General features: G+C 46.1%; 1 protein-coding gene across 1 annotated transcript; it reads left to right on the forward strand.

The window, feature by feature from the left end:
• Positions 1 to 3858: 3858 nt before the first annotated feature.
• Positions 3859 to 4689, forward strand: LOC124695354 (trihelix transcription factor ASIL2-like). The gene is made up of 2 exons (XM_047228210.1): positions 3859 to 4248; positions 4384 to 4689. The coding sequence occupies exons 1-2, from the start codon at positions 3859 to 3861 to the stop codon at positions 4687 to 4689; spliced, it is 696 nt and encodes a 231-aa protein (XP_047084166.1).
• Positions 4690 to 11484: the final 6795 nt, after the last annotated feature.

The raw sequence follows: 11484 nt of genomic DNA on the forward strand, positions 1-11484 counted from the left end.
ATAGGTATTGTACTATAGCACACGAAACTAAATTTTTTAATGTCAATTAGATCTTACATTGATGGTCTACAAATGAATAAATATACATAGACTATGATAGTATTGTTCTCCGCACAACCTCCATTACAAAGGGCATTACAACCACCATTATTCTTATTTCCTAGGAAATATGGAAGGAAATGGATGCCAAGGTCTTCAACAAATAAAAACCTCAGATATAGTTCGTACTCATCCCGAAAACCCAAGATGAAGGATGCATTTGGATTTAGGAGGAAGCTACGAATCTAGTGCAAATTGCCGGGTTTTTTTTTGCGAAGAAGGACTGATATTACTGAAACATGGTTCTTGCAGAAAGGTCCAGAACGAAAGAAAAATTACAAACAGGTCTAGCTGAACCCCGATGAAGAAGACGAAGAGCAGACCGCTCCGCCGGCGCGCCACCGCTGCTCCACCACACACGCCTTGGATCAGGAGGAGTCCCTCTGCGGACGGGAAGTCGACGGTCCTCGGCTTCAAGAAGCCTCCACCCTGCTCCGCCCTCGCCATCGCCATATCTCACCATATCAGAGCCATCAAGATCTTCAACGCCCGAAGCCGCCACCTCGCGATCTTCGGTGAGGGAAGGCCAGGCTCGACCACTCCGAGGAGCAGCGAGCCCAAAGACAACAGAACCGCGGCGGAGCTCCACTGGAGCCGCACCATCGGAGGAGGATCCCGCCGTCACCAAAAGCCACTCCGGCCACGCCGCCTCCACCCCAGCGCCACCGGCTAGCGACCCACACACCCCAATACTATATTTACAGCGGGATCCGTCGATTCCCCGTCCTCCCGCCGCCGGAGCGGCCGCCGGAGGGCGGGGAATCGGGCGAATCGCCGGCGACGAGCTGAGGAGCGCGGGTGAGCCAAAGAAATCGCCCTTTCGTTACTGTAGGTGGGGAAAGGGAGCTGGTCCAAGGTCCTATCGCTAGTGCAAATTGCTGGTTAATGTAGCTATTCCTTTTTAAAATCTTTTGATTTATGCTGGGATATGTTTTCCCCTTCTTTATTATTAATATTAAAGGATAATTTTGCCTCGCTTCGTCAACATGGACAATGTTACGAGATTACAAATTTAAAAGGCACTAAATTAGAAAAAAAAATCACGTGAACTATATATAAACTAAAAAAATATATTCTTCGCTGCTTGACGACCCAAACTAGGATGAGCTACGGGGACGAGTCCAACGTCAAGTCTTTCGTCTTCTACTCCCTAAAGGACATAAATAAAAGGAATAAGAAAACACCAACTTTTCTATAAAACATTAACAATTGAACAAAACGAAGTATACAACCCATAGTTAACCATTGTGCACTTCACATAGAGAGAGCATATTATGGATACTATATCACTTTGCACCTCAGAAACTCTAGTATATGCTCTAAATGATTATCCACGGCTCCACGCTCAACTTATAGAGAAACCACAAGTAGGACGTGCTCAAGAAATCATCAGTCAACTTAACATGAAATAATACATGCAACTAATCAAACTAAAAAAATCACTTACCCACAAAAAATCACATATATACATGATTATAACTAAAAAAATTAAACCCAACAATGACGATCATCTACATGTTTAAATAAATTTACAAAAGCACATGTATTAAGTCTAGAACTAAATCATTCTCGATCTATATCAATTATACAAGACCATTTAACAAGACTAAACCACATCATCACATTGAATCATGAGGTAGTGGATAATACTTTATAAATAACTTTAATTAAACCATAGTACTGTGTTAAATCATGTTGGCAATGAAGGTTCTAATCCCATAGGATTTAAACTACAGATTAACTAGTCCTAATGATGTAAAAAAAGCTAGTTAAGGTAAAATCACGTGAGCACCGGAAGTATTTAGAACGTTTAAGATAAACCATGGTATTATATAAATACTTTGCTACAAATGGAGCCATAGCAGTTTAACCCTAGATGAATCCTAGATTAGCCCTAGATTAAGCATAGCAATCCTCAAATTAACCCAAGTTGAATCAAAGCTTAAAATAGTAAAAACATTCTCGTTTTCTTTTACTTGGAGATCAAACAAGCAAGGGATGCTTGGAGCCAAATGCTAGAGTCATCGTTGTCATCGAAAGTGGAATCGTAGAACTCTCGCCCCACTATCGTCTTCCACCTTTGGGACGTCGTATCGGCCAAGGAGAAGGCGATGACAGTGCGCTTCCACAAACACTCGTGATGTGGCGGAGGCTTGGGTGTCGAACAAGGATGATGTGATGTTTGAGTTCTCCTCTTGCTCCCCACCACCCCTATGGCGGCCTCATCTCCCGGTGACGCCAAGGAGGCAGCAATGGAATCCTTCTCCTACTCTACATCCTCTCCATCCTCCTCGGTGTCAACCACCTCGGGATCGAAAAGCGAGGGATCAAGAGGGAGTGGTGATTGGTGGATATAGTTTAGGAGAGGGAGTAGGTAGTGCTCGTGTGTACAAGGAAAATAGGCTTTTGGCCGCCCATGTCGGACATGGGTAGAGCAAATTGTCAGTTTTCTATGTGGCCCACAACGGGCACGGGATAGCTGAAATATTCTTGGCTGGTTTGGCTTACCCATATCGGTAACGGTTGTCTATCAATCTCCATTCCCCATGTAGCCTACTCCGTTGTATTCCATTTTTGGCGTCCCTCACCCACTTTCCTTTTTTCCACCGTGTATGGTATGGGACCCATGTTCGATGTATTTATGTTTTTTTGTAGATCGCTCGAGCATCCTCAATACGGGGAACCAGAAAGGAGAAATCGGTAAAAGAAGACATTGGTTGAAAACTAGCTTATTATATTTGGTAGCTTGGATTCATGAGAAGAAAACCAACAAGCTTAATTATCGACAATGTACTGGAGATAATTGTTCCATGCATCATTACCTCAGTTGCCACCTCGACCTTGTGGATGAAACTAAGATTTTGTATGAACTAATTGCACCTAAGAATAAGGAACGGGCATCCTCTCGTACCAATGCAAGAATGACTATCAGAGATGTGGAGAACCAAATTTGGCACCGAGGGAGGTTTCCTCTAAGCTTTCTTGAGGAACCCCTTAACTCAGCCATAGCGGTTCCTCTACGTTGTTGGTAAGCTGCATTTTCGGGAAGTTTAAAGAGGGACCATATCGATTGGCTCTTCACCGACCGTTTGGTCTTCCTTTATTCATATTCTTCTCTACCCAAACAACCAACTTATGCGCTATTGTCGATGTGTCATGTAATCTTCGCCACGAGGGGGACAACATGGAGGTTTGAAATTTACTAGCACCGATTGTGTAATACACATGTCCTGGACTTGGAGGGGTTGCCAGATATGTGTGCCGACGCCTCATCGCTGCGGACGACGGTGGATGGAGCGGCGGCACCGGAGCGGGAGAGAGAAGGGGCTGGCAAGGTTAGAGGACATGAGGCCAACAGGTGGTGTGAGAGAGCTGAGAGAGGTGGCAAGAGGGGTGAGGATGACCATACTGAAACCCGTAGCATTGGCCAAGCGCTGGCTGAACATCCCACATTGTGACATTGATCCCATCCATCGCGCGGCACACAGTCGCTCACGCCCCTCCCCTTTTCACCGCCGCTCCTCTTTTGAAATCAACAATCCACAGGCCGGCTGATCCAACCCAACACCAACAAACCATCTTCCGCAGGACAGGAGTACATCGCCGACGCACGGCACCACCGCACTATATAAGCTACGCGACCCACGGCACAGGGGCTTCCGGTTCCGGGGTTTCCAAGACCAGCAACGAACAGGGGAAGCAAATCGATCAGACGGCACCAGCACGCCGCGCCTCCGTCCGCAGCTCTCGCGCGCGCCCATGTCCTCCCCCGCCACCCGCCGCCGCCGCCCACCGCCGCCGCCCCCGGCGTGGACGCCGGAGCCCTGGAGCGACGGCGAGACGTCCGCGCTGCTCGAGGCGTGGGGCCCGCGCCACCTCCGCGCCGGCGGCGGGCCCCTCCTCACCGCCGACTGGCGCGCCTGCGCCGCCGCCGTCGCCGCCCGCCGCGCCGCGGGGGGCCGCGCGCCGCGCACCGTCGACCAGTGCAAGAACCGCATGGACTACCTCAAGAAGCGTCTCAAGGCCCTGCGCCTCGGGCCCTCGCCGCCGCCGCCGCTCTCCGGCTACCTCCGCCGCCTGCGCAAGCTCCTCCGCCAGGCCCCCTCCGTCCCCTTCGGCGTCTCGCACCGCCGCCACGCCCCGTTCGGCGTCTCGCACCGCCGCCAGCCCGCCACGCCCAAGCCCAAGCCGGAGGACGACGACGACGACTACGACTACGACTACGACGACGACGACCCCGTCCGCGGGGCTCCCCTGCACCGCGACCTGCCGCCGGTGCCGAAGCGGCGGAGGACGGCGGTGGCGCTGTCGCCGGTGAGCCCCTCCGTGGGGCACTCCCACGGCAACGCAGCCGCGGGCTGCACGGAGGTGGCGGCCGCCCTGGACAGGCTGGCGGGCACGTACGAGCGGGTCGAGGCCGCCAAGCAGAGGGAGGCGGCGCGGCTGGAGGAGCGGCGCCTGGAGGCCATCCGCGACCTGGAGATCGAGCGCTTGCGGGTCCTCGTCGACGTCGCCGTCCCCGCCCCCGCAGATGCGGAAACCCCGTCCGCCGCTCCCGCTCCCGCCGCCGCCTCGCCGGCGGCGGCCTAGTTGGTGAGTTTTCTCGTCTGATGCCTGAGCCTCGCCCATGTGCGGCGTGTCACGGCCTGCTTATACTACCACCATTGTCGTCCATGGTTAATGATTGCTGTTTCCTGTTCGAGTTTGGGCGGAAATCTGCACCTACCGGGAGCACTAGCTTATGCATATGATGATCATGATGATAATTGGGTCATTAGTTTCGGTGAGACATTCATTATTGCTGGAAAGGACTCTGCCTCAAACTAGTTTTCAGATACATACTTTCGATCGATTTCAGGAGGCTATGCCATTATTTCCAATGAAACTATAGTGCAAGGTTGCTTTGTGCTCATGCTTTATTCCATCTCCAGTAGTAGAACACCAGTTGCAAGATTATACAGATGTGCATTACATACTGTTAGGAAGTAGTAGCAGTAATAATTTGTTCATCATGTGCATTCGTATGTTATGCTTTGCTGTTCATCATGTGCACGCGTATGCTATTCGTCAGTTCTTACTGACATTTTGTTTGTCTTGTGTTTCTCGACAGAAGAAGAACTAGGACAATAGGCAGGCCACGGTGGCCATCAAGATTATTCCAGACCATCTTTCCAGGAGATCATTGCAGTGTGGACAAGACAACAGACGTCAGGCTCTTAACAAAAGTTACTACGACGGAGTACATGGGTTTAGGTTACAGGAAAAAGCTTAGCCAGATACTATAGGGATACTAGCACTCACATGATGAGTTCTTTTTAGTTCAATGATTGCGGGATGATTTGCATTACAGCAGTGCAAATCGCCTGGACGTAGTATCGTTTTGTTTTTGCGACTCAGACAGTCTTGTTCCTAAGTGGTAGCTACTGCTGTTTATACCCTTTTGTTTCCAGCTTGACAAATCGTTCAGCTGTGAGACGTAGTCGGTAAATATGAGTACGTATTTCGGATCACTTTGTGCAGTCCTTACGTTGGTGCTGTTGCTATATATAGTTGCCTGCTGCTAGAAACATGATCTGGAAGAGAGTATGGTAATATTGTGCAGCTTTGCGTGTGTGTGCGCCTTTTCTTGCTCATTGCTGTATTGAAGAAAACTTTTTTTTGCGAGAAATCCACCGATCTATTAATAATCATCAACAATAGTACAAATAATCCAAAAAGTAAAAAATTACAAATTGGTATTCGGACCACCTAGCGACGACTACAAACACTAGCACGAGCCGAAGGCGCGCCGCTGTCCTCGCCCCTCCATCGCCGGAGTCAGGCAAAGCTTGTCGTAGTAGAGCTTGGTGTAGTAGACAGACGGGAAGTCGTCGTGCTAAGGTCCCAAGGACCAGCGCACCAGAGCAGCAACCATTGCCAATGATGACAACCGTAGATCGGAAGAGACTATCATGAAACCACACCAACAAACATGAAAACCGACCGGATCCCAGCAGATCCGACGGGCACACAACTCCACGCGCCCTCCGACAGCGCTAGATGCACCACCGGAGCGAGGATAGGGCGGGGAGGGCCTTATTCTGACTTCGGGATGTAGCCGCCGCCTCACCATCCCAAAAAAAGAGACTGAAAAGCAAACTAAATTAAGAACAGAAACTCCCCACCGACGAGGGACCGTGGTCCACCACACCTCCAAGGCTCCAAGGCCACCGGAGGCGGAGCGGACCGACGGTATCGTCGGCGAGGAGGACGGAACCCTAGATGGGTTTTTTGCCTTTTTCCGCCGCCTCCTGGGTTCCCTTGGCACCGTACCGGTTCTAGGATAGCAGGTCGTGCAACTAGTTGTATTGACGAAAACTTGTCTGGCAAACAAACAGTACTCGTCTCTCTTAACCAGGAAAGGTAAAGCATCACACCAGAACCGAAAACGATCTGAAATATTCTGAAGTGCTTACAATTTGTTTCTGAGACGTCCTCTAATGCTGCACTAAACATTGTGGTGAACTAGCCTGCGATGATTGTCTTCCAACCAGATGTTCCAGCTCAAATTTAGGGATTCACTAGATGGGGAAATGTGCGGTATTTTTCTCTAGTTGTTTTGTTTTCCTCTTTTGTAATTCAACTTAGCGATGAAGGAAGGTGGGAAAATGCAGGGCTTGTTCGGCGATGGATCTAGGAGTGGCCTAAAAAAGAGTCTAAAATGTGATCAATAAAAATCCGGAAGAGGCGATAACCATTTCAACGAATAGTACATGAAATTCCATCTGTTTCATAATTCTTCTCATGATTTCAGTTCAGATTACAAACTCGAAACACCAGTGAGATGGCACAACAGTGGTTGTGGCCAGCCGGCATGGGTGGGCCTCCTCCTCCGAGCATGCAGGCTGGCAGTGGGGGTGGTGGTGGCCGATGCTCCTCTCTCCTTCGACGGTGAGGCCGGTGGTGACTCTCTCCTTCCTATTGTGGCGACTTAGGCTGACGTATTGTGTCCTTGCCCTCCATCTCCAGCCAGCCCTTTGGGCCGGATTCAGAGACACACTATGGTCGGGTGAAAGCATTTCTCGGTTGTTGCCAATGCTGGCCGCGACGACACTTGCGGGTGCCTCTACCTCCGTGGGGGCATGGTGATGGCCTAAACTGTTTCTTCCTCTTCTCGATGCTGGGAAAAACCCTAGGTTCGGGTCGTGGTCTTCTTGAAGCATCATCAAGGCTACCCTGGAAGAGCCCGATGTTCTGGATATATGGTGGGTCGGCGATGTTGTCGATGATGGGCGATCCTTGGGACGTGAGCCTCAGGGTATGCAGACACTTCTTAGTCGACATCCTCCTCAAGTCCGGCTAGATCCTGCCAACTACTCGCCGATCTCTTCTAAGCGTATGAGGGGAGGTATGTTGATCCGGACAGCCTTGGAGTCGTGGTCGTGCTACGGTGGAGTCTCGGTTTGATCGTTACATGGTAAGGTTGCTTAGCGCTCCATCTCCTCACATTCGGTAGGAGTTTGGGAGAGACGAGTTTTTGTTATTTGGACATTGTAGAGGGTGTTTTCGAAGCCAATCGGCTTGGTGTGTCTGTGTGCCTGGCGTTGTATCAGTCGTCCTGGTCTCTTCTTCTATGAAATCGATATGTCTTCCAGGTTATCCTAAAAAAGAGTTCACATCGTAACCTGTAATATCCCAGGTTTAGAGGCAATAAAATGAGAGAACACCAAAGTGTGCATTGCATTCATGCATAGAAAATCCGGGGAATTTTCGCGCTTCAAATAAAACTTACCACGATGACTGGAGTTTCACTTGACTTGCTGGAATTGAAGTACATCATCAAGTCAAGCGCTATAAACTTCACTGTGATCTTTGCTAAAACCTTGTTTTGGGTAGAGATGATTTGATCTATGGGCTAGATCAAATAGAATTAGTTTTATAACAAACAACACCTTAAGTAAGGATCAACTACAAGATCTTATAAAGGATCTCAACATGCCATTCCTTACAACAACACATGAATAATTATTCAACCATAAACCATAGAACACAATTAATTAAGAAACTATTCTTTACTTATCTTATCCATGTCTTCTACTAAATAAATGTTCATACCATGAGTCACATGGTATATCCTTTCAACTACAATAATTGAATCCATGTCTAGGACATTCAAATTTATTCTTAATTAACTTTGACATTCCAACTTTGTTTCCCAACTCCTACCATTAAACCTTGAGAAAGGAGAGAATCATTCATATGCTTATTCTATCCATTAAATAGAACCTACAATACTATTTAAACCAATCCAATTGAGGTACTTGTTGATATTAACCAATGATACAAGAAATATAAGTCAAGTATCAAACCCTACTTGACCTAGCTCATACTTGATGGTAAGTAAGAACCTATTCTTCTAGCATATATAGAGAGGCAATTGTTGTGATCATTACAACTTGGTAATGATCCTAACCCTAGAGGAAACCCTACCTATCTCAGAGAGCTTAAGCTATATATGTATACTCAAGTATATGGACTTATACTAGATCCTGGAGAGAGAACCATGATTCACTAAAGAATTACTATAAGGCCAATACTTTGATCATTACAAATTGGGTGATGATCATAAACCCTAAGAATCTAATTGAGTGTGTTGAAAGAAGTATTAAAGAAGAGAGATTAGTGAGGAATAAGTGGATCATGTCTAATGCATGATCTTACTTTATAAATTGAGCTGATAAGTTAAACCTATACATGTGATCAATAGATCTCATTCTTCACATGAAATGATAAATATATCAATAGTAGTTAATCCAGACCAATATTTATGCCTGGTATAGTATTGATATGGTATTTAAACCCTGCCTATCCAAACACTTGAGACAAACCTAGCATTGCCTTGATACATGAATCTTAGCCAAGTGAGGAGGTATAACCCTAGCCAATTAAATATACCTAGCTTATGATCATAGTTCAAACCTAGTTGTGTATCACTTGGGTGATCACTACTAAAACCCTAGACCATCTTTGCATTTAATCCAAGTATCATTTTGGATTATAAATATAACCCTCGCCATACCTCATGCCTATTCAATACTTCAATTAGTGAAGTATTCCTAAAACTCTAACCCTTTCATATAGGATCCACCCCACATAAAATATTGTTTCCTAACTTGTGTAGCATGGATCACAAGTATAAACCAAGCCATATATACTTAAAGACTAATGCCATTTGGTGAGTAGAATGAAATCAATATCCCATTCTACTTTGTTATCCGAGATACTTTGTTTAGTGAACCAAATAAGATAGTATTCACATAAGTAGTTGAATTAACCATGATGAGCATAGGATCTATCTCAAATAATTTAAGCTAGAAGTTGCTAAGAAAGATTATTAAATATAGAGTGAATCCAACCATCTTCTTAAACCCTAAGAAATAATCCTTCCCATAAAAAGGAGATTGAGATAAAAATCTAAAACTTATTTCTATGTAATTACACCTCACAACATATCAATCTAATTAAAAATTCAATGTTTATTTAAACAACAAAATGATACAGTAAGCATCATTATCAGATTATATTAAGGTTCAAATATTTTAGAACCTGTAAAACAAAACATAATTCAATTTGAATTCAAATCATAAAATAGAAACCAGGAAATAAAAACAGAAATTTGAATAAAGAGAATGGAGGGAAAACCTTACCTTGCCAGCACCGTAGCAGGCGTCGCAGCCCAGTAACCAGCCCAGCCCGCGAACGAAGTCAGCCCACACCACTTACCGTTTCGCTTGCTTTAGAAATCGTGCGAAGAGAGACGTCCCTCTCGTCTTCTTCCTCAACGACGACGAGCGCGTCGGAGCCGGTAGGCCACGACCTCGGCGGCGATAAGGATGGCCACCGGACGTCGCAGACCAGCTCAGAGCCACGTTCAACTCTTCTCGCGTCCGAGTCTATCCGTTCGCGTCAAGATTCACGCCCACACTCAGTACACCGTCGCCGTTGCATCTCCACCTCTGTCGCCGGCGAGCCGACGAACCAGACCACCTCGAGAGCTATAAAACCACCAGGAGCTCCGCGTTGAAACCCTAATCCTTTGCCGCTCATCCATTTCTCCTCGGAACCATTCTAGCTTCCGATTTCTTCCTCTACTGGTCGCCGGTGACCATCATGGCACCGTCGACTGGAACCACCCAGGAGTCCACCGTTAGGCCGAGGAGGTGCGCCTCGGTGCGTAGAGCATCTGGGAGCAATCAGGCATCGAGGGGAGCTCGGAGCCAGGCGGATTTCACCGTTCCCTTTCACTCGGGTTCGCCGGAAAATGATCAATCGCCGTCGTCTCCGGCGATCATCGACGCCATCGACCACACCAGCATGTTCAGGGTGAGTCTGCGCGTCTGTTGGACCAACTCTCGCTTCCTAGCTCGCATCCTAGCTTCGTTTCGAGGTTTGGCCGGAGTGCGCCGCCGCAGCACATGGTTGCCGGCGATGCTCCGGCGAGTTTCTCGGCAAACCACCGCTACCATCGTGTTCAGTAGGACGTGGGGATCCAGAAAAGTATACTCGCGCATCCCGGGAGGCCAGAAACCGGTGTCGCCGTCGCGTTCTGACCCGCCGGCGTCAAGCCGCCGGTGGTGTCGACGTGGAGGTGGACCCGCTGGTCGTGTTGACTTGGTCAGCTGCCAACAAGGCAGGAGACTAGTCAGCGACCCCACCAGTCAGTCTCTGCGGGTTAGAACCGAACGGGTATCTTTAGTATTTTTGTTTTATTTCAAATTCCAGAATAATACTGAAACTTTGGAAAATCATAGAAATTTCATTTCAACTCAGAAAATTATAAATAATATATCATAATGCTCACAAAAATAAACTCTATTCAAATAAAATATAAAACAAAAATGTGTGTCAAAATAAAAATTCACTTATTTTTATCTTTATTAATTATGTCTTTCTAATTGTTTATAATGAAATTTGAATTCAATAATTAGTAAAATTACAAAATTTAATTTTAACTATTCAGTAACTAAGTAAAATGTTAAGATTAATTTTATTTACCATATTTGCATTAACTTAATTATTAGTGGTAATTCATAAACCCTAATTGCAAATTACTATTTTCCATTTTCTTTAAATAAGTAATAACTCAAGAAAATATTATAAGCCAATATTATTTTGGTAAATCCAAAACTTATTTACTTAAACATCTTTAGTTAACAAGTTAATTATTTTAAAACCCTAACAACAATTATTAAACTCTGATTCTTAATTAAACCAAAATAGGAGTTACCCTAATTATTAATTCTTCTGGAAAATTAATAAAATGTTAAACCATTATTAATTTTGATTCAAAGTAATTAGTTACCACACCTCTATTATCAATTATTATTTTAGAAGTTGTATCATAAC

The sequence above is a fragment of the Lolium rigidum genome, chromosome 3, assembly GCF_022539505.1.
Source record: "Lolium rigidum isolate FL_2022 chromosome 3, APGP_CSIRO_Lrig_0.1, whole genome shotgun sequence".
NCBI classification, from domain to species: Eukaryota; Viridiplantae; Streptophyta; class Magnoliopsida; order Poales; family Poaceae; genus Lolium; species Lolium rigidum.

Bases quoted from the DNA above. Each gene is read 5' to 3' on its own strand.
- LOC124695354 (XM_047228210.1), top strand. From the start codon at position 3,859: ATGTCCTCCCCCGCCACCCGCCGCCGCCGCCCACCGCCGCCGCCCCCG. The intron at 4,249-4,383 runs GTCTCGCACCGC...CCGGTGCCGAAG, and splicing joins GCCGCCACGCCCCGTTCGGC to CGGCGGAGGACGGCGGTGGC.